The 23,388-nt window shown below is 34.2% G+C and overlaps 1 protein-coding gene across 7 annotated transcripts in view; it reads left to right on the top strand.

Moving 5' to 3' along the window:
- The window catches only part of POT1 (protection of telomeres 1), an 82,249-nt gene extending 59,212 nt beyond the window's left edge, over positions 1–23,037 (top strand). For 5 of the 7 annotated variants that reach the window (XM_036120484.2, XM_036120483.2, XM_078059525.1 and 2 more), the window contains exons 13-21: positions 1,758–1,814; positions 3,866–4,022; positions 6,037–6,242; positions 11,323–11,458; positions 14,239–14,327; positions 16,152–16,243; positions 17,956–18,061; positions 18,488–18,622; positions 19,592–23,037. In XM_036120484.2, coding sequence (XP_035976377.2) covers positions 1,758–1,814; positions 3,866–4,022; positions 6,037–6,242; positions 11,323–11,458; positions 14,239–14,327; positions 16,152–16,243; positions 17,956–18,061; positions 18,488–18,622; positions 19,592–19,704 — 1,091 coding nt within the window. In that variant the 3' untranslated portion in view covers positions 19,705–23,037. Of the gene's footprint in view, positions 1–1,757; positions 1,815–3,865; positions 4,023–6,036; positions 6,243–11,322; positions 11,459–14,238; positions 14,328–16,151; positions 16,244–17,955; positions 18,062–18,487; positions 18,623–19,234; positions 19,536–19,591 lie in introns of those variants that run through there. The other 2 variants (XM_078059526.1, XM_078059527.1) reach the window with 2 other exon arrangements.
- The last annotated feature ends 351 nt before the right edge of the window (positions 23,038–23,388 follow it).

The raw sequence follows: 23,388 nt of genomic DNA, 5'->3' as shown, positions 1-23,388 counted from the left end.
CATGTATATATTTTACACTGATTTTCTTTTTATTTGACTGCTTTTATTGCCATTGTTTTCATTTAATGCAGAATGGCTGATATTAAGTAATCAGATTCATTGAAATTATACTTTGCCAGCTTAAGTTGTCCATTCAGGTTCTCTTGTCATGGATTCTTATGCCATTTATTAGTGATGTTGAGGAAGAAGGACAGTTTCATATGTTTGTATATGATGCCACATAAAATAAATTATAAAAACATACTGTACTACTATATGTAATAGAATGTAAGCTAAAGTAATTGCAAAATATGGATACTTTTTTAGTCTCAAATTCTTCATTTTAGAAAGCACCATTAAAACTTACTACTATATTCACTATTTCTGCTTTCTTGTTAAAGTAAAATCCTATGATTAAGTGTTCATCAAGTCATCCTATTCAGTTTAGTAAGTTTATTATCTTATCTACTTCTCCCTTTGTTTCTTTCACAATGTGTTTTTTCCAAAATAATAAAAATTTTCAAACATACAGAAAAATTGAAACAGTTGTATAGTGAACACTCATATACCTACTACCTGGATTCTCTTGCTCTGTCATATACTCTCTCTGTCTTTTACTCCGTCAGTCCATCTTATATTTTGATATATTTCAAAGTAAGTTGCAGACATAAATAACACCTCCTAAACACTTCAGAATGAATATCATTAACTAGAATTCAATATTTGTTGAGGATTTTTTAAATTTTTGGTGTAAAGTTATATGCAGTGAAATGGACAAGGTAAGTGTACCATTCCAGGTGCTTTGGCTAATATATAAACCCGTGTAACTTAGATCCCTTTAAAAACCTAAAACATCACGCTTGTTGAAGGAGGTTCCCTCATGCTCCTTCCCAGTCAGTCCTGACCCCCACTCTAGCCCCATAAATTCTGATTTTTTTTGCACCATAGATAATTGTGCCTCTTCCAGAACTTCAAATAAATGGAATAATACATTATGTACTCTTTTACGTACTATATGTTTTTGAAATTCATCCATATTGCATGTATTAGTAGTTCCTTTTTAATTCCTAGTAGTATGGTATGAGGTAGACATTTTTTTCAATATGAATTTCTAGTCATTGAAGCACCATTAGTTTCCTTTCTGTAAGATGACTTGGGTGTCTGTCAAAAACCAAGTGGGTATAAATGTGGATTTATTTCTGGGCTTTCCAGCCAGAAATACTTAGTAGAATGGTGTGAAGTAAGCATTTTGTTTCCTCATACTAATTTCCAGTTGTTGCAGTACCAGAGTTTTGCTCTCCCTTTGGATTGCTTTGCCACCTTTATCAAAAATGAAATGCAGGTTTATTTCTAGGCTTTTTTTGTAATTCTGTTGTTAGGTTTGTCAGTCTTTATGCCAGTATCATATTGCCTTGATTATTATAGCTTTATAGTAAGTCTTGAAGTCAGGTAGTATAAATCCTCCAGTTTTGTTCCTTTTTCAGGATTATATTTTATATTCTAGGTTCTTCACGTATTCACTTAAGTGATAGAATCTCTTGTCTTTTTCTGCAATAAAGCCTCCTCAATTTTGATTAGGATTGTATTGAATCTACAGATCAATTTGGGGAGAATTGATGTCTTAACAGTTTTGAGCCTTCCAGTCCGTGAGCATTGTAAATTTTACTCTTATTTGGATTTTCTTCAGTTCCAGTCAGCAATATTTATAGTTTTCAATGCCACATGGGATTTTTAATGGATTTTAAAACTGTATAATTCTTCTTCCCTTCTTCCTGTAGGCTCTGGATCAGTATCACTATATGAGGTAGAAAGATGTCAGCAACTATCAGCTACAAGTAAGACCATGTTTCATTTTTGAAATGTGGGTATAATAGTGTGCATAATAAAGTCTGTTGTTACCAACTGATTTGTTCCTATCTAATTTTGAGAGCAGATATCCATGAGAGCAAAAATATATCCCTATTTATATTTTATTTCCCTCCCTCATCCTAAGTGGCTTATATAAAATGGAACCCAGAAAGATACATGTTTTTACATCGACTATATAATTAAGTCACATATATGTAAGATTTATAAAACATACTCTATTTAACAGTGCAATGGGGCTTATTTTGAGAACATAAAATATCTTATATGACATAATTTTTATCTGTTCATGCTGTGCCCTTAGCTGTGTGCCCATAAAGGAGCTCCTTACAATATACCCCAAAACTTTAATGTTAGCAGTGATAGTAAATCTGTCAGATGCCCTCTTTCTGTTACTTCAGCTCAGATAAAAAAATTTAAGAACAAATATTTTTAAGCACGTCTATTAAATGAAATTCTGTAATATACTCTTAAAAAATATGAGTTTCTCATTATTTGAGAAATAACATATAATTATGAAATGGGAGAAAGCTCGAAGAAAGAAGCTTATGGTGGTGTTACTGGAATAGGAAGTGTCAGTGTGTACTCATGGTTTTATACACAGATACAGAAGTCGATGCAAACAGGTCTTTGTATATATGTATTCATTCAAATACATACTCATATAGGTGCATGTGTGTAAGTATAGGTATGAACACGTGTGCATATATACCCTATCTCTGTCCAGTTAAAGGGCTTTGAAATAATGGCACGGCCCAGTAGCAATGAAGGCACCTGGTGCACAAATCTTGGCTTATAAATAATACTCCCCCTTAAAAGGAGTCAGGGCTGCTTATAGAAATAGCAGACTCCAGGATTGGAACAGGAGAATTATAAGATGAGTCTGGAACATCTTGTGCCAGAAGGTAAAGAAGTTCTCAGTTAATAATGGAGCATGTCAAATTTGATACAATATGAGCATTAAAATAAAAAATACTAGCGATGGAATAAAACTGAATAAAGTAGTAATCCATTGGTCCATGTGGGTAGTAAATAAAAGAACAAATGAATGAATAAATAAATGAGATTAAATGGAAAGCCCTTAGTTACAATAGAAAGATGACTAGTAAATGTAAAAGGAATGATGAAGTTAGGGAAGAAAATCATTTTGCAACCATGATAGTAATAATTGATTTAGTTGTAAATCGTCAGTAGGTCCTAAACTATCAGGATCCTAAATGTTTACTGAGGAGTGGGATATTTATATTTCTCCAAGTACTTTCTTATTATAAAGGGGAAAATAATAAATTTATAGTGGAGAGATCTGTTGAGTACCACCATAACCAACTGAGCAAAGTTACCATTCCCAGGAGTGAAAACACTGATAAAATATATGCCTCTTAATATGATACAGAGAAGGACAATTGTATCACTTATTGTATAGCATACTGCCAAAAATGCCTGATCTGTATCTGATCATGAGCAGAACCAGACACACCCAAATAAATGGCCTCTACTCCTCAAATATTATCAATGTCATGAAAGATAAAGAAAAGCTGAGGGACCGTTCTACATTAAAGGAGTCTAAAGAGACAGGAAAAATAATTGCAATACATGCTTCAGGATTGGATTCTGGACCTGAAAATAAAATTCTGAATAAGAACATTATAAGTGGGGGACAGATGGAGAAATTTGAATAATGTCTGTTGATTCAATGATAATTTTACATCAATATTATAGGTTCTGAAGTTGGAAATTGCACTGTAATAGGACAATGAAATTTCTTGTGAAATACACACTGAAATATTTAGGGATAAAGGAGCATGATATCTGGAAATTATTCTCAAATGATTCATATATATGAATCTGTAAGGAGATGTTATGGAGAGAGAGCTAAAGACATGATGATGATAAATGTGGCAAAATATTAACAAAGCTGACAATATAACTTTAAATAATTCAATTCTGTATCTGGTTTGGGGAGTTTATATTATGAATATTCTTATTCTTGTAGATTATTCTAATTAAAAATTCTTTTTAGTACTTACAGATCATCAATATTTGGAGAAAACCCCAATATGTGCTATTTTGAAACAAAACGCTCCTCAACAGTATCGTATTCGAGCAAAATTAAGGTCATATAAGCCCAGAATACTCTCTCAGTCTGTTAAACTTCATTGTCCTAAATGTCATGCACTGTAAGTATTTTCCATAATAAAATGGAAGTTTCTATTTCATAATGTTTATGAATATACATTTTCATATATATCAGTTTAAGTCCTGGCAATGAGTAAATTATGACTTTGTGTATTGTATTTTGAAACAGTGGTAACTTTTTTTTGTTTTTTTTTGTTTTATTATGTTAATCACCATACATTACATCATTAATTTTTGATGTAGTGTTCCATGATTCATTGTTTGCGTATAACACCCAGTGCTCCAGTGGTAACGTTTTTAAGAGAAAATACTAAAATCTTAGTAAGTCGTTCTGATATTTCTTAATAATGATAAGTAGGTGCTTTTTTGCAATCTGAAATTCAATTTAGTAGCTCTGATACATGCAAACAAATAATAAACTATAAAAATATTTGAGGAGGGACGCCTGGGTGGCTCAGTCTGTTAAGTGTCTGCCTTCGGCTCAGGTCATGATCTCAGGGTCTTGGGGTCGAGTCCTGTGTTGGGCTCTGCTCAGTGGGGGTGTCTGCTTCTCCCTCTCTCTCTCTCTGTCAAGTAAATAAATAAAATCTTAAAATATATATATATATTTGGGGAGGCTTTCTCTTCACAAAAAAACTTCTTAAAAATAAACCTTTAATAACTAAAATTTTTAAATAGAGAATTCTGCTTAGATGAAATTTTTTTTTTTTTAAGATTTTATTTATTTGAGAGAGAGAGAGAGAGGCAGAGAGAGCACACACAGGGGGAGAGGGAGAAGCAGACTCCCCGCTGAGCTGGGAGCCCGATGTGGGGCTCAATCCCACGACCTGGAGATCACGACCTGAGCCGATGGCAGATGCCTAACCATCTGAACCACCCAGGTGCCCCTGGATGAAATTTCTAAGTGATAGAGAAAGCCTTGTTGGCAAACTTCTGTCTTATAATATGTTAAATATAATTTAAATTTTTATTAATCATTGAGAATTCTCAGTGCATCAGACTTTATTCCAAACATCAATTATTATATATATAAATAAATTTATAAGACATTAGAATGAATATGTACTTATTAGCTCAAGACATTCTGAAATTATTTTTAATCTCTTTTCCTTTTTTATACAATTTGTCTTTCCTCTAAATATATAATGTGTAAATAAAGTACATTTCCATTTTAAAGTACTTACTTGTGTGTGCACATCTGTCTACACTAATACTAATGTATGTATATTTTCCCCTCCAAAATCTAAGTATGGTACTGTTTGTAGAGATTTTTGATCATCAAACCTTAAATAAAATGGGGGACCATCTGCTACGCATTTGAGCTTAAAATGGTAGTTGGAATTAAAATATAAAGACAGAGATCAGGTACTTGCTGAAGTATTATTAAATTACAGTTTGTCAAATTCTCTAAAGTCATATAGCTTTGCCAAACAAAGCCATCCTCTCTGAGCATTTTTTTAAACAAATAAAATCATCTGAGAAGGGTTAAGAGGTGTTACCTAAAGTTACACCAGCTGGTTGGGGACAGAACCAGGATAAGGACATAGACCTTTTGATTCCAGATCATGCCATTTCTATTGCATACATACTTTACCAGGTGACTTTTTAAAATTATTATTCTAAGTTAAAAGTAATCGAAGAGAATGTTGATTTGTAGAGTAGGTCCCCTATGAAAGGGGAATTACTTAGGTGGTAAGTAGATATTGAATGGGCAGCTGTCTTTTTTTCCCCACAGAGAAGTTTAACATTCTATACAAGAGGAGAATTAATTGGTGCTAGAAATAGTTATAAGATCCTTGGTATCACAAAACCAGATAAGGAAATTCCTGGCAGTTAATGTAATTATGGTATGGATCTACTTAGTCATGAAGTATCATCAAATACCTTTTTTGTTGAATAAGAGTCATTTAATCTGCAAAGTGAACTATCTCCATATTTTAAAATAAGTAGCTGGCTCATCAGCATATAAACAATTTTTTTAAATTGGATAATTTGTTAAATTTGATTTTCTAAGCTTATACCAATTGTTTTGTATTTCATTGTCAATGATTTTAGGCAAGAAGTTCCACATGAGGGTGATTTGGATACAATTTTACAAGAGGGTGCAAGTAAAACCCCAGATATCAAACTACAAAATACATCATTATATGATTCGAAAATGTGGACCACTACAGATCAAGGAGAACGAAAAGTTACTGTTCATTTTGTAAAAAATAATGGTATTCTTCCACTTTCAAATGACTGTCTGATTTTGATAGAAGGTAAAGTATTTTAGTTACTGTTTTACTAGAATACAGCTTTTGCTTATGTCTTTCTCTGATTAATGATTGTTAAATGTATTTTAGGGGCAACCTAGGACATATAAAGTCAAATGTTATTTTAACTTCCGTAAAATGGAGTATATTATATATAACGGGTAGATTTAAATATATACATATACACATACATAAATTAATCTGAATGACATTTTGAAGTTATACATTGAACTCAAGTGTTTGCATTTGTCCATCTTTTTGGATATAATCTTAATGAGATTCAGGCTCATTGTGGAGCTGAGTATTAATCAAGATGATGCTGGTTAGGTGCAGTTGCTGCTGTTTTGGCCTCTGGATGTCACTGTTGTTCCATAAAAGTAGAATGAAAGTCATCTATTGATATGTAAGTCAAGGAAGGGACCCTTGAAACAAGTGAAGATAACTCGACATATGTCTTAAAAGAATGAAACTGAGTCATATTTATTTTTGCATTTCCTTTCCACTTTTGTCTAATTTTAATCTGATGTTTATCACATATATATACCACATATTTTTTCCCATGCCAAATTTAAAGTTTCATTATTTTCCTTGAGACTTTTCTTCCTTGAGAACATTCCATAATAAAAGTAGAACATCATCTTTAATTTGCAGAGAAATCTTTAGTTTCATTTTATAAATGAACTGATCTTTATTACAGTGGATTATGATCATTTTTATTACTCACATTTTTCTGTTTATAAAAGTAATATGTAATTGTTTTAGTGTATGTGTGTGTATATATATACACACATATATATATGAATACACATGAATATTACCATTGGTATTATTTTCATGAACATCTTTTATTTTAACATATTTATGGATTACCAGAAATGATTTTCATTTCTATGTATTTAATTACAATAATCCTATTCAGTTAGTACTATTATAAGCTGTTTTTTATACATGAGAAAACTGAATCATAGAGAAGTTGTAGGTCTTTCCCAGTACAGGTAGAAGTGGAACTGAATTGTTCCCTGTTTTTTTTGACATAGTAACTCTACAGTGAACTTTATCTTCCCTCTGGATGAAGTGTAATTAGGGGGGCACAAGGAATTAAGTAAATGTTGCCCAATTACTTTCGAATAAAGCTGTCATAGTATTCATATGCTTTAGTAGCATATGAGATTATCTGTTCCCCCAACCTCATCATCATATACTAGCACTTAAGAAAATTTGTCCACCTTGGTGAGTGAAATGTGGTATCTTATTCCATTAGCAATATTTTAAACCCTACCAGGAAATAGATATAAAAACAAAACACACAGACACATGCACACACAAAAAATGGAGTAAGACTATTTGTGTGCTCTAAAAATAAAATAAAGCCCTGGACCTATCAGGTTCTGTAAGAACTGTCCTTGTAGGGCCAGCTAAGAGGATATCAAGTATAACATAGGGTTCTCCTATGTTACACAGCCTCCCACAATTCTGTGATGAAGTCAATCAAGTTAAACTTAAGGGTTCAAAAGAAGCTTGAAGAAGTACCTTTAGCTCCTGATCCTATCTTTAATTACCACTCATCCCACAAACTTTCTTTTTTTTTTTAAAGATTTTATTTATTTATTTGAGAAAGAGAGAGAATGAGAGAGAGCACATGAGCGGGGGGAGGGTCAGAGGGAGAAGCAGACTCCCTGCCGAGCAGGGAGCCCGATGCGGGACTCGATCCAGGGACTCCAGGATCATGACCTGAGCCGAAGGCAGTTGCTTAACCAACTGAGCCACCCAGGCGCCCCCATCCCACAAACTTTCAATCTCATCTACGATTTCTCAATTCTCATTCCACCCTCCAGCCATATCAAACTGGTGGCAGAAATATCTACCCTAAACCCAGGATATTTCTCTGTGCCTCTTTGCCATTCCATTGCTGTTCTGAGAATTTTTGCTCTAGTACATGTTGAGAAGTAACTCAGTAATTCCTGTTACTCAGCAATTCATGTGAAATACTTAATGAGCATCTACACATACAAAGCAGTCTTCTGATTCACCAGGCAGATTTGAGTGGTTCTTATTGCATAGTATATGAACTTTCAGTAGATCACTTTTCTTCTTGTATTATATTTGCATTATATCTGTCTGTTTATAGATTTGTTTGCTTATTAGAATGTAACTGCCCTAAAGCGCAGGATACATGTTTATTTTAATCTCTATATCTTCAGCATCTAGGGTAGGACAACAGGCATGCAGCTGGTTCTCATTAAATATATATTAAGTAAATAAGTATATCCAGAGTAATAACACTTTTTAATGAAAGTCAATGAAAATATATCTGAAAGCACTTTAAAATTTAAAAGTGTTCCATCAAAATGCAAGCTATTTTTATTTTATCAAATTTCTGAGTATTATAACCTTAATCAGAGCTAGGATCTAACTGCAGTATGACATGGCAGAACTGTGGTTTCCACAAAGTTGTGCAAAGAGGAACGGGACCCGGGCAAGTTGCTGTCCTTACCAAGATTTATCTCCTTTTTCTGAATAAATACTCCTTGGATTGTTTCAAGACTTTGGTTAATTTCTAGAGTTCCGAAAACAAATTTGACAGTTTTGGCCAATGTTCTTTTTCCTTTTATGGAGCAGTGTATTTTTGGAAGTCCTTACTCTGCTTTGCTGGAAGTGCTCCCCCTCACAATTGAGTTTAACATTACAAATTTTAGGAAGTACACGAAAGTATTTTTATAAGTCGTACTCTCTTTCCTTGGAGAGGAAGAATTATCAATCTAGGTGAAAAATACACCAGAAAAGGTACCAGTAGGTTTGAGTGATTAGAGAGAGTACTGCCTTCTGGTAGTAGTGCACCACTGGGCATCCTCTTTCTTCTCAGCCCACATGACGGCTTTTAATGGCCACTTTGTCATAGAATTGGAAGTATTGAGGATTTTTCAGGAAAAACGAACAAACACTATACATGAATTATTATTATCTGAACTGTTTGCATCTGTATTTATTTATTTCACAGAGAGAGATAGCGAGGGCAGGAACACAAGCAGAGGGAGTAGGAGAGGGAGAAGCAGGCTTCCCACTGAGCAGGGAGCCCGATGTGGGGCTTGATCCCATGACCCTGGGATCATGACCTGAGCTGAAGGCAGACGCTTAACGACTGAGCCACCCAGGCGCCCCCTTGCATCTGTATTTAAATATAAAGTTGACCTGAAAGTTTAAAAGATTTATTTCAAACTCAAGACTACATTTACCTAGACATTATTAGTGTGTATAGCAAATTTAATAATAAGAATCCTGTTATACTTTGGCTCTCAATTTTATTTTCTTTTGAATACTTAACCAAAGTGTTCTGGCATAAAAGAGCAATTTGTATAAAAATTTAGGAAAATGGTTAAAATTTCACAAGCCTTGTATTTTGCTCAAGTCTCAGCATTTTTTTTTTTATTTTTTTTATTGTTATGTTAATCCCCATACATTACATCATTAGTTTTAGATATAGTGTTCCATGATTCATTGTTTGTGCATAACACCCAGTGCTCCATGCAGAACGTGCCCTCCTCAATACCCATCACCAGGCTAACCCATCCTCCCAACCCCCTCCCCTCTAGAACCCTCAGTTTGTTTTTCAGAGTCCATCGTCTCTCATGGTTCTTCTCCCCCTCCGATTTCCCCCCCTTAATTCCTCCCCTCCTGCTACATTCTTCTTCTTCTTTTTTTCTTTCTTAACATATATTGCATTATTTGTTTCAGAGGTACAGATCTGAGATTCAACAGTCTTGCACAGTTCACAGCGCTTACCAGAACACATACCCTCCCCAGTGTCCATCACCCAGTCACCCCATCCCTCCCACCCCACCCCCCACTCCAGCAACCCTCAGTTTGTTTCCTGAGATTAAGAATTCCTCATATCAGTGAGGTCATATGATACATGTCTTTCTCTGTTTGACTTATTTCGCTCAGCATAATACCCTCCAGTTCCATCCACGTCGTTGCAAATGGCAAGATCTTATTCCTTTTGATGGCTGCATAATATTCCATTGTATATATATACCACATCTTCTTTATCCATTCATCTGTTGATGGACATCTTGGCTCTTTCCACAGTTTGGCTATTGTGGACATTGCTGCTATAAACATCGGGGTGCACGTAGCCTTTCGGGTCCCTACTTTTGTATCTTTGGGGTAAATACCCAGTAGTGCAATTGCTGGATCATATGGTAGCTCTATTTTCAACTTTTTGAGGAACCTCCATACTGTTTTCCAGAGTGGCTGCACCAGCTTGCATTCCCACCAACAGTGGAGGAGGGTTCCCCTTTCTCCGCATCCCCGCCAACATCTGTCATTTCCTGACTTGTTAATTTTAGCCATTCTGACTGGTGTGAGGTGGTATCTCATTGAGGTTTTGATTTGGATTTCCCTGATGCCGAGCGATATTGAACACTTTTTCATGTGTCTGTTGGCCATTTGGATGTCTTCTTTGGAAAAATGTCTGTTCATGTCTTCTGCCCATTTCTTGATTGGATTCTTTGTTCTTTTGGTGTTGAGTTTGATGAGTTCTTTATAGATTTTGGATACTAGCCCTTTATCTGATATGTCATTTGCAAATATCTTCTCCCATTCTGTCAGTTGTCTTTTGGTTTTGTTGTCAAGTCTCAGCATTTTTGTGCAGTGGTTTCTTAAATCAGGGCAGGATATGGGACGCCTGGGTGGCTCAGTCGTTAAGCGTCTGCCTTCGGCTCAGGTCATGATCCCAGGGTCCTGGGATCGAGCCCCACATCGGGCTCCCTGCTCTGCGGGAAGCCTGCTTCTCTCTCTCCCACTCCCCCCTTGTGTTCCCTCTCTCGCTGTGTCTCTCTCTGTCAAATAAATAAATAAAATCTTAAAAAAAAAAAAAAAAAATCAGAGCAGGATACTAACTTTACAAATTATTATATTTTACAATAAATGTATAAATGTATTAATCATCTAAATTCATGTCTTCATTGTCTTTTTCTTTCAGTCCCCTTAGTCTTTTACTATACGTCATGTGTTACTTAATAGACACTCGAAATTGCCTTCATTATATTTGTACTACTTGAAGGATTTATTTATTCTTTGTTAATAGGAGGTACACTCGGTGAAATCTACAAACTCGCAAACAAGTTTCATAGTGTAATTCCTGTGAGATCTGGCCATGAAGACTTGGAAGTCCTTGATCTTTCAGCACCATTCCTTATACAAGGAAAAATACATCACTATGGGTATGCTTTCAAATCTGGGAATTTTGGGAATTAAAAACTGCATAGCAGTAATTTTTATTATTTTATCCTAGTAGTTGCTATATAGTCAATGGATACCAATTTATATGTACTAGATTTTTGTGGTATATATTTATTCTTTTGGTAGCATATGTATCGACTACCTACAATGTGCTAAGTATAAGGCTAACCCAGGGGCTAATATTCGTTTGTTTTCTTTCATAAAGATTTAGATAATAGTACAGAGAAAGGTTCAGAGCTGTATCCTCATAAAAGTTAAGTGATTGAATTCCAAAGTTTCTGTGCCAGGAAGTTACAGAGTAGTTGGCACTGAGGAATTGGAAGATAATCAGAATATATTAGGAGCTAGAAACAGGCATGCATTTCAAGAAATTTGTAGTCTCTCTTGTACTTTTTTAACTTTATGGTTTCTTTTATTTTACAAATTTTTAAAATAGTAATATGATTATATTTATCAAAATGCTTGTGAAATCTTAAAGATTTTGCTTACTTAGGTTTTAGTTACTTTACTCAAGATTTCTGGACCTGATCCTTTTTAAACAGAATTTAAACTAATGCTTCAGTTTCTTTAACAGTTATACATCTCTTCCGGTTTTTTATTTCTTGAATCTATTTTATTAATGAATTTTTTTTTAGGAAAGTTTTCATCTCTTATGTAAATTTAAATTTATTGACATAAAATGTGTTTATAGTACTTTTGATGATTTTTAAATCTCCACTTTGTTCATGAATCCACTTAATATTATTTGCACCTTTTTTTTTTTTTTTTACCTTTTTTGCCAAAGCAACTAGATTTGTTCTGATACTCGCTATTGTTATATTATTGTTCATATCTTTATTTTCTGCATTTACTTTTTTTAGGTTTCCTTGGCTTTTCTTTTTTTATCTTTATTTTCTGCACTTACTTTTTTTAGGTTTCTTTGGTTTTTCTTTTTCAAACCTTTTTAATTGAATGCTTATCTCACTTATTAATTTTTTGTATATTTTTTAATATTTACATTTAAGCCCATAATATTTCCCCTGAGAAAATGGCCATAGCTTTAACCCAGGATTTGATAGGTAGTGGTGTTTGTTCTTTTTTTTTTTTATTCTCTTCTAAATGTTTCCTAATTCTCATTATGATTTCTTCTTAGGCCCATGAATTATTTAATTGTGTTTTAAAGTTTTCACAGACGCATTTTAGGTTCTATATTTTTTTTGTATTTTAATTAGATTACTTTTTAGCCAAATAGCTTGATATATATCATAATGATTCTTTGAGATTCATTTAGCTTTGCTTTATCCCAAAATGTTTGTTCAGATTTTGTATATATTGCCTATATTTTAAAAAGAACATGTATTCTTTAATAGCTGTGTTTAATGTTTAATAGTGTTTAGTTATGTCCATTAGACAAGCTTGTTAATCATATTCAAAACTTCTTTTTCCTTTGTAACTTTGTCTGTTTAATCACTTAGAGAGTGTGCTTAATGTCCTCTGTGGTGGTATGTTTGTGATCTTTTATTCTGTCAGTATTTGCTTTGTATATTTTGAGGCTCTTGATGGTTTGCTTTCATGTTTCTTTGTTGTTACATTTTAGGAAGTCTCATAAATAAATAATTAGGACTAGATTTTAGTTTTTTAATAGATGAGTTTAAAATATGTTAATTACTGATATATTTAGGTTTTATTTCTATGTTTTATGTTGTTCTGCACTCACACTTCTACTCTTTCCCCTTTTTTTGTTATTATTTAGCTTATTTTTTTCCTCTAGTCTTCTATTGGATTCATTTATAAAAATGTTTTTAATTTTCCCCTTTTCCCACTTTTACTGATTTGGAAGTAATGAATTCTGTACTTAATTTTTACTTGTTACCCTTATATTTTAATTTGTATACTTAATTTTTAGCTTGCATACTTGCTTTATCAATGTCTAGAGTTAATATCACAGCCTGTTTTTAAGGAAATAATATGTCTTCATTCCATTGCCTTTTTCTGTTAAAGAAGAAATATCTATGTATTTGAAGGGTGGAAGAGGAGAATATTTAATATAGGGACCCTCTGTTTTTTGCCAGATTAGAAATGAAAAGGAGTCTGCATGAACCTTTTGGACATTGATTTTTATATTTTTATTCAAGTATATTTTCTTATCAACATCTAATCTTATGATGATATAAAAAATAATTACTTGTACTTAAAGTATGTTTGTATATAAATCAAAATACCTATACTAAATAATGTGCATTTTTAGTATATTTTATAGTTTCAGATTGACTTATATTACAAAAGATAAGTATAGTATTAGGCATTATAAACTGTGAACCTCTAAATATGTGTTCACTGAATATATTATTCAAAGTCTTGCTAGTACCGACTTCCTTATTGAGAATAGTTTTCTCCTATTGGTTATATTTACTTAAGACCTTAGCTGTTATCACAGAGCCATCAAATGAAAGAGTCCTCAGAGATGTCTCTTTCAACTTTTTCGTTTTGCCAACAAAATCAGCCAAATTAATTAACAATGTGAATTTGGACCCTCTCTCTTGTTCTCAACTTAGTTGTTTATTCTGAACCATACTATCTTTTTGATTGCTTCTGTTGTAAAAAGCTTATTTTTTTTTACAATTCTGCTTGTAATATGTGCATTACAATATGAAAGGTGCAACACTGTTGTTTAATAATTAACTTCAAACTGTGCATGTTTGAACAGCGAAGATAAGTTATAATTAAATGTTATAATAATTATTTTTAAATGCCTATGGTTTTTTTCTGTCATTAATTTCAGATGTAAACAGTGTTCTACTTTGAGACCAATAAAAACTCTAAATTCCCTGGTTGATAAAACACCATGGATTCCTTCTTCTGTGGCAGAAGGTTAGCAAATTTCTGTGTCCCGCAACTATAACTGTGTTCGTATAAGGTGACCTCACTGATTCTATTTCAGTTGTTGATATTGTAAAACCAGAGCAAAGACTGAGCTAAAGTTTAAACTTTACTTAAACAAAACCGTTCACGGTGATTATAATAAAAGTATAAAGTGAAGTTTAAAATGTTTGAAAACTTGCTTCCAGGATTTGCCAGTATCTTTAATCATTACAATTTAATGTTCAATAATTTGTTTTAGTATTGATTATTAATCATAAATACAGATTCTGAAAAATCCCTCCAGTTCACAGTATTTTTGTATTAAAAACAGTTTTAGAGATGGCTATTACAGCTCTTTACCCACTACACATCTTTAGCTGGAATAATAAGAAACTTTTTATATCATATTCTTTAACTGTGATCATCCAGCATTGGCTTAAAACTCTGTCATTGACAGGGGACTCATTACATTGCAAGGCAACATACCCCTTAATTTTTAAGTAGTTGTTAGTGAAGCAAAACTACGGACCACATTCTGTCCACTAGAATTAGAATACATGCCTTCTGTAAGATTAACAGGCTTTGCACATTTGAAGGTATCTGTCAAACCTTCACTGAGTCTTTATTTTTCCAACTAGGCACCCTCACTTCATTTGGTATTTTCCCACATTCCCTACTATTTTGTTTTCCTCCTTCGTAAACATCTCATTTTACCAATGTTCTCAAAGTTTGGCATTAAAAGCTGCAAATAGGGCTGCAAATGTTGGCCAGTTCAGAATATAAAGAAAACCTTTATTTCTCTAAAATTGGGCACTTTGCTTCTACTAGCCTGAAAATTTTATTGTATCAATATTTATTTGTATACTTGGTTTTGTTTTTTTTTTCTTTGCAATCTAACTGTATGATACTGCTATCTCATATTTTGTTTGTGGTCCAGTGAAATTCCAGGTTCCTTTCATTTGAGCTCCCTGCTTTCCAGCATGGTCTCCCCATCCCATTCTTAATGCAATTCTTTGTGTGTGTGGTCCCTCCGGGTAGATTTTACATTCACCCTTCTTGGTATTAGCTCAGTTTTAACCTATGGAGACCTTTAGAATCCTACAAATCAAGTCCTCTGTATTAACAATTTTTGTCATGTCTGTATGCCCTAATTCATTTCTCTGTACTCTGATTTATTCTTCTTACTTGTCCCTTAATTAATCCTTTTAAATATGGATTCCACAAATGAAAGACAGTATTTCATTTTATAAACATATTAAATGTCTCCCATTTCCAAACACAAAGTACCATTTTAACCTATGAATTTTCATATCATTTAATATCTCTTTAATTTCTTCTTCCTCATCTTATCAAATCATGAAATCCCATCTTCTGACATTTTTGTCCATTCAACTAGATGATATCTTAAAAAATAAGTGATCCCTATATTTATAATACAAAGGGGAGAGACGTTACAAAATCAAATTTTTTTAGAACATTCTGGTATTTTAATTTTGTCTTTTATGAGGCTAACATGCAATGAATTGTAGTACATGAATCAGTTTTTATGTTTTCTATCAAGTTATCAACTCATTTTAAAGATACATTATATTAATATTTCATCAATGCTCATGAGTCATTGCCCCTATATAGGTATAGTGTAATGTTCTAAAATGAATCTGCTAAATGAGTTTAATATATATTGTTATTGGAGAGCAAAAGGCATATATATAAGTTGTTTATCTTAAATTATTTTAATAAACAAAACTAACAATATCATACAACAATTTTTACTTTACTTTGATTTTATGGAATAGAAGATTCATATGGTTTGATCTTTTTTCCCTTCGCTAGTACTGGGTATTGTACCCCTTCAACATGTGTTTGTAATGACATTTACTCTTGATGATGGAACAGGAGTATTGGAAGCTTATCTCATGGATTCTGTAAGTAACAGAGGTAGTGTAGATATTTCTAAGTAAAATATTTTTTTAATTTTAATGTATTTATTCATTCCTACTTTATTACTGAGAGGATTTAAGACAACTTAAAAAAATAAAATGCAAGCACATAAATTAAGGTGTCTGTATATTTATGCTGTTTTGATTTGACTCTAAATTTAATATCCATGTAATGATAAATTGAAGAATAGGAATTTGAGGAGAGACTCTTCAGTTTTGCTCCAGGAGCCAAAGGCAGAGGTGTGAGCACACCTCCTGTCTAGCAGCATTTCACTAGGTTTTTGAAGTCTCCACATTTCCATATTAAAGGGAACTAAATTACTTTGGAAGGTCGGTGGTTATATTGTGTGAAGCTAGGGAGCTATCCATAAACCTCCCTCATTTCTAACAACAGTTCCAAGTTTGGGGGTTCTCAGGACCACACTTAAGTTTTGATAATCCACTAGAAAGACTCCCAGTAACTTCCTATCAGTTATAAATGCTATTATGGTTTGTTACACCTAAAGGATACAAATCAAAATCATCCAAGGGAAGAGCTGCATAGGGCAGAGTCCAGGAAGTTCCACACATGGAGCATCCAGTTGTCCTCTTCCCATGGAGTAGCAGACAGTGTTACCAGCCTGATAATGATGTGTCACCGTACACGTGTATTGTGTATTGAGAGCCAGGGAAGCCTCACTGAGCCTTAGTGTCTAGAGTTTTCACTGGGGCTCTGTCATGTAGTCGTGGTTGACAGCCCATATGGCTGATCTCAGTTTTCAGCCCCTCTGAAGATCAAGCTAATATCACATTCCCCAACCTCCGCACCCTATATCTCTAGTGTGACAAACAAGGACATTCCTAACAGGCGTATTCGAAGGGCTTAAAGATTATTTCCAGAAGCCAAGGGCAGATGCCAGATTTCTGTTAGTGGTAAGGTCGAATTTTTTTACTGCACACATTGGGAAACAATCTGGGGTAAGGTTGAGAGAATTTTTCCTCCCACCTAAACAATTCATTTGTCCATTTATCGAATAAATATTTAATGAGCACCTGCTGTGTGCTAGGTACTGTTGTATATGATGGGGTTATAGCAGTGAACAAAGCAAACAAAGTCCCTTCTTTCAAGAAAGTATAGTATAAACTGATAGAGGAAAGAAAAATAAATAAATGTACAACAATATGTTACACTCTTCTAAACTTAACACTAGATTTTTTCCTATACACAAAGAGAATGATAGACATCACTCTTTTCTAAATACGATTATTCTTACTATCATTAAGTCAGAGCAGTTAATTGGATTTTTTATATGTATATCTCAATAACTTTTTAGATTAAAGTAGTAAATCAGATTTTAAGAGTTCAGACTAGAACTCTGAATTCTACAATCTTGATAGAATAAAATAGTCTAGATTATTTTAATTAGATAATATTGAAATACTTTTCATATTAATTATGACTTTAAAAAAAAGATCAACTTCCGGGGCACCTGGGTGGCTCAGTCAGTTGAGTATCTGCCTTCGGCTCAAGTCATGATCTCAGGGTCCTGGGATCGAGCCTGTTGTTGGGCTCCCTGCTCAGTGGGGAGTCTGCCTCACCCCCTCCCCCTCCCTCCCCCCTACTCCTGGTAGTGCTCTCTCTCTCTTTCTCAAATAAATAAAATCTTTAAAAAAAAAAAAAGATTAATTTCCTTTTTTCTTCTATAATTTTTTTTAAGGACAAATTCTTCCAGATCCCAGCATCAGAAATCCTAATCAATGATGGCCTTCAGCAGAGTATGGATATGATCTTGGATATGTTTTGTCCTTCAGGAATAAAAATTGGTAGGCAATAATATTGTTTAACAATCTCATCATTCTTTTTCTTGAAACAGTATTTAACATGTATCTAATCTGTAGACTTAGAGGTATGAAAACTTTGAAGTCTGAATCTAAATAAATTATTGTCTGATCTGCCTTTTGATGAAGACAGTGGCAGGGAGAAAATAGTTAAGAATCATAGTTCCTGAAATGAAAAGATTTTTAAATTTTTTGAAATATAATAAAGGGGAGGCAGTTTTGATCACAAGGACATTTGATACTGTTTTTATGCATACAAACATTTGAAATTTTGACAAGAAACATTTTCTATAACAGGCTTCATTTAGCCAGTTTAATTCATTCATGAATTTCTGTTCATATTATTAATATCATAATATTAACTAGTTTCAGGTTTTATGCATTTTTATTTTACTAATTGTTTTTTATCAGCTGTAGTTGTCTGGATAACATTTGATTCATCAACCAGATGTTCAGGTCAAATCGTATCGATTACATCTACTGCCACTGACTTCCTTTTGTGGCCATTATTTCTGCTTACATTGAAATTTGAAGACCTCAATCATAGTAAGACAGTTTGATTCTTCTAACAATTTTTCATCAGTAACAAATTTTGCCAGCTGCAGGTTTAGCTGCTGTCAGTTTAATTTTTTTAGGTTATTTTTAATCGGACTTTATTTTCCCCTGGTCAGTCTTTGAATATTGTAACAATTCCAAAAAGATAGCTTTTATACATCTGTAACAAGGTTTAACTTACATACTTTTATTTGATGGCAGCTTTGATTTTGGTTTTAATTCTTTTGGATAGATTTCTTGAAATAAACATCTCATTAAAAAGCACGGGTTTGGTAGGCTTTTGATACACGCTGCCAGATTGCTTTTCAAGAATGTTTTACCTATTTATAGTTCTACCAGCAGTGGAGGAGAGTGCCTGTCTTGCTTGACTCTTGCCAATATTGACTATATTAAGTGTCTTTTAAACTTGAACTTGAAGAAGCATTAAGAAACTTTTCTAGAAATATTAAATAGATTTATTGCTGTCATGACCGAAGCTTGGAAATAGCACCTACAGCTACCAACATTGTCTGGACTCGGTGCCTGGTACCTGATGGGAGTTTCAGCTAGTCAGGTGTATAAGAGCCTGAGCTGATGTGAACCTCAGGTTCGGTTTCTTTGCAGTCAACCAAGAAAAAAAAGAAAAACAAACAAAAAAACCTGGGGAGGTCAGCAGCAGGAAGAAAAGGAAGAAAAGTTGGGAATGAGATGGCTGCTACCTTTGTTGTCAAACATTTGGAAAACCCTACATTTAATTATTGTTTTCTGTTGGAAAAAAAATCAAATTAGGATTGTTACAAAACAGTAACAAGAAACCAGTGTGTATTTGGAAGAGTAGATAATATTAAATTTGGTAAGTGTATTTACTTTTCAAGCTAAATTAAATTTTAATTTTTCTAGCTAAGCATTATGCTTAGATACATATTTCAGAGGTATTTGTTTAGGTTTAATGGTTAAGTCACATTTTTTTCTCATTTGTAGATGCATATCCGTGGTTGGAATGCTTCATCAGGTCGTACAATGTCACGAGTGGAACAGAGCAGCACATTTGCTATCAGATTTTTGACACCACAGTTGCAGAAGACGTAATCTAATATTGTCACTCAGCTTAGCATATGTAAAATACTGTAATTTTAGAAAACATTATTTTCTGTGAGATTGTTATAAAACATGTAAAAGGTTTAACTATATAGTTTACCTTTCATTTTAACCACAGTGTAAATTTTTTTCACAAATAACATTGTGTTATCTTAATGCCTTCTTGTGAATAAGTTAAAAATGTTCCTTTTGCTCAAAATTTCCAGTATGGTGGCGGCTAGGGGCATAAAGGAGAAAGGGGAATAAAGAAGGACTGTCTTCATTTACCCCTTGCAGCCCTTTCGGGGAACCTGTTCTGGTACCCTACACTAAAAATCGCTTTCCTTGTTGTTTTTTCCATGTGTCAGCCACTAATTTGTCTGCCCACCACCATCTGTGCTTGGCCTTCTTTTCCTACCCTGGTTTTTATATCAGCATTGTTAATGATTTTAGCATGGGTATGGGGTTAGAAAACGTCCTTACGTTAACTCACTCAGCTTTTACTGAGTGCAAGGTATGTAACGGCTAGCGGTTTGGTTTTGCACAAAGGGATCTGCTTAAACAAGTAGTCTTGTGGAGAAGTGCTCTTCTGAGTGAGCTACAGCGTACTTAACAGGAGTGGTTTACTTTAGGTGTATGTGGCAGAGTTGCTGTCTTCCGGTGCTATAGACCAATTTAGGATAAATCCATTTTCTAAGACCTGAATTGTGTGCTTTTGATTGCTTGTTTCTCTACATGATATTAGAAGTTATTGCATTCCACCTTGATCTGATAAAGCAGTCAGGTTTATTACAATGTTACTGACTTACATTACCCTTTTTTAATAGTCTTACGTAATATATATTTCAGACTGAACATGGAATGAGATATTAACTCAAAGAGTAGTCCGCTTTTTATCTGACAGTGTTTGTGAAATTTTAAATCATGAATATTCAGTTTTATACAAATACTTCTATATATTTGTATATATGTATAGACGTATGTATATTATTTGGTAAAGACTAAGACATACACATATGCCTAGTTCAGTATTAGTGAAGAATAAATTAATGTACATATTTCACCTGTTTTCTTTATTTGCCCTTTGTTGAGTTGAGGCGTGATTGGCGGCAAAGAATCAAAGCAGGAATGCCAATATAGCAGATACTTAAGACTGTCTATACAACAGGAACTGTGCAAAGCATTTAACATATATCTGAGTTTCGCAACAACCATTTTCCTGATAAAACTGAGGCTTGGTGAGCTGACTTCACGCAGTTCACACGGTTACTAAGTGCCAGTCAGTACGCGCATTCTGGTAATCTGTTCAGAGGCTGCACTGCCCACCACGCCAGGATTCTGGGGCAACAAGCTAGCATGGGGTTTTCTGCAAATGCGTCCTCCCTTACGTACTTGAAGTAACATTGGAAACAGATTATGAGAGAAGTCAGTGTTACGTTTTCTTACACTCTCAAAAGGCTTTTAACATTTTATTGGCAAAAAAGGTTCAAATACTCGATTTCCTCTGCTCATAATAATTCCAAATTCTAGTTCCTGAGTACATTAGCCCATCCCCAGACCTAACTACCCATCTCCCATCACTGAATTACCATCTTGTCGGAGATGGTAGAAAAAGAGGCTGATGCTGCTGTTTTGGGTGTAAACTCTTAGTTCAAAACATCTTCAGGGAAAAGTTTTAGGAACCCTGTGAATGAACCGATTGATTTCAGTATCGATGGTATGCTGGGGATACGAAGGCCAGAGAGCCATTTTCTCTTCAGGAAGCACCGAGTCTAGAAGGGAGGGGTCAGAAGGTACGGCAGGTCACAGTGCTGTCTCCAAGTTGATAAAATAAAACTCCTCACATGAATCTGTACTGGGATAGGTCATTTCTCTTTTCTCTTTTTTTTTAAATAAACCCTCACATTGTCTTCATTTGTTTTCAGCTTTGAACAAGAAGAGTTCTATTAATACCTATAGTGTTTATCCAGTGATGATGTGTGCATCTTACCTTTATCAGGACCCGGGAAAGCTAGGAGAATTCTGTTTCTGGAGCAACAAGTAGACAGGCATTCACTGTGCCCCGATTTGAGCTATGTCCCCTTTACTGTCCATGTGAATAATGGTAGCCTTCCTGTCAGATATAAAATTACATAAATTTAAGCATGTAGTTTGTGTACAGCCTTTTGCTCAAATTCCATTCTCTGCAGCATCCTTTAGATACTACTGGATTGTCTCTTTAGCCCCTGCCCTGTTCTGTATGAGGAAGAGAAGGCATAGCTTAGAAAATCTGAGGCAGTCGATTACACGGTAATGAAAAGTGCACTGCTCATACGCTCTTTCTGTCCCTACACTCCATTATACTGCTTTATTTGAGGGAACTATACCGGCCGAGATGCAGTGCATAATTCCCCTTCCTCCCCCCTTTCTTTTTTTTTATACCTGGCCGTGTTGCACATTGGGAGTTGTTTCTGAATGAATATAGAGAGGCTGGTGTGAATGGAATAGAAGAAGCTGAATACACCTCTGTCTACCTGAGAAAGCAGTCTCCACGCAATGGGGCACTGGCTGCGCAGTTTCTGAGTCCGTATAGTTCCTGGGCTGTAGCTACTTGCAGGTCACAGAGATGGGCCAGAATCTTTAACCAGCTGTGCTCGTCTGTTTCCAAAGTCAAAGCATGAGTTTGTCACTATTTGTGACTCTCAATCCAACTAATTCTCTTCTACACTTTCTGGAAGCTTTCCTTGGTATCTGGGGAAATAGCTGGATTCTTCTGATTATTTTCAGTGTCTTGAATTTTGACCATGTGTTTCACCAAGTTTTGTTTTTATCCAGAATTTTTTAAAATAAAAGTAATATGTATTTGTAAGAATTGAAACAGCATAAAGTATATGAAGTTGAACTAATTCTTACTCTAACTAGTACCCCAGAGGAAACCACTTTTAACAGTTTGGTGTATAATTTTCTGGACTGTTTTCCCTAAGAATGGGTAAATATGTGTATGTATACTTTTTAAAAATAACATGCTATAAATATATTTCTGCAACTTTTGTCACTTTATAAAGTAGACCTTGTTCTTTATAACAATACATATAGAAGGAGAAACTTGTTTGTAATTACTCAGCGTAAGTAACTTTTTAGGGAATTCTCTGATTATTTCACTTTCTACTTTTATCTTGATTTTTGGTCTATTTAAGTGTTCTATTTCTTACTGTAAACAGTTGTGGAATTTTTTATAGGAATGTATGCATGTTACCTATTTTGTTGACTTTATCGCCTTATAGTTATTCATAATAATATTTTATTATTATTGCTTTAGTCTGTGATTTGTCTGGTGTTATTTTCCCTTTAAATAAATCTGAAGCCCCTGGGACCTGGTTTCATTGTTTCTACTGGAGGTTCTTAGGTGATGAGAATTTTGAAGACCTGTCCAACTTCTAGTACAGATTAGGACTCTGCCATGACACAGTTGTCTTGAAATATTCTTTAATGCTTCAAAGGACTCATTGTAGAAAAAGAAGAATTTATGTTAATGTAAGAAAGGAGGATGCCTCCTGTAAGGCTTTTCATTACAAAAAAGGCTTTATGATGGCCATGATGAGTCACCCTAAAGTTCTAAAACATCATTAGAGGGGAAATAAAGATATGTCTTCCCGTGTTTGCCCTGCAGGATCTCTGGATGGCGTCAAAGCCTCCTTCCCACTCCAGGAAAAAGACCTAGT

This window comes from Halichoerus grypus, chromosome 12, assembly GCF_964656455.1.
Source record: "Halichoerus grypus chromosome 12, mHalGry1.hap1.1, whole genome shotgun sequence".
Classification (NCBI taxonomy): domain Eukaryota; kingdom Metazoa; phylum Chordata; class Mammalia; order Carnivora; family Phocidae; genus Halichoerus; species Halichoerus grypus.
This window is presented reverse-complemented; position numbering and strand designations above follow the sequence as displayed.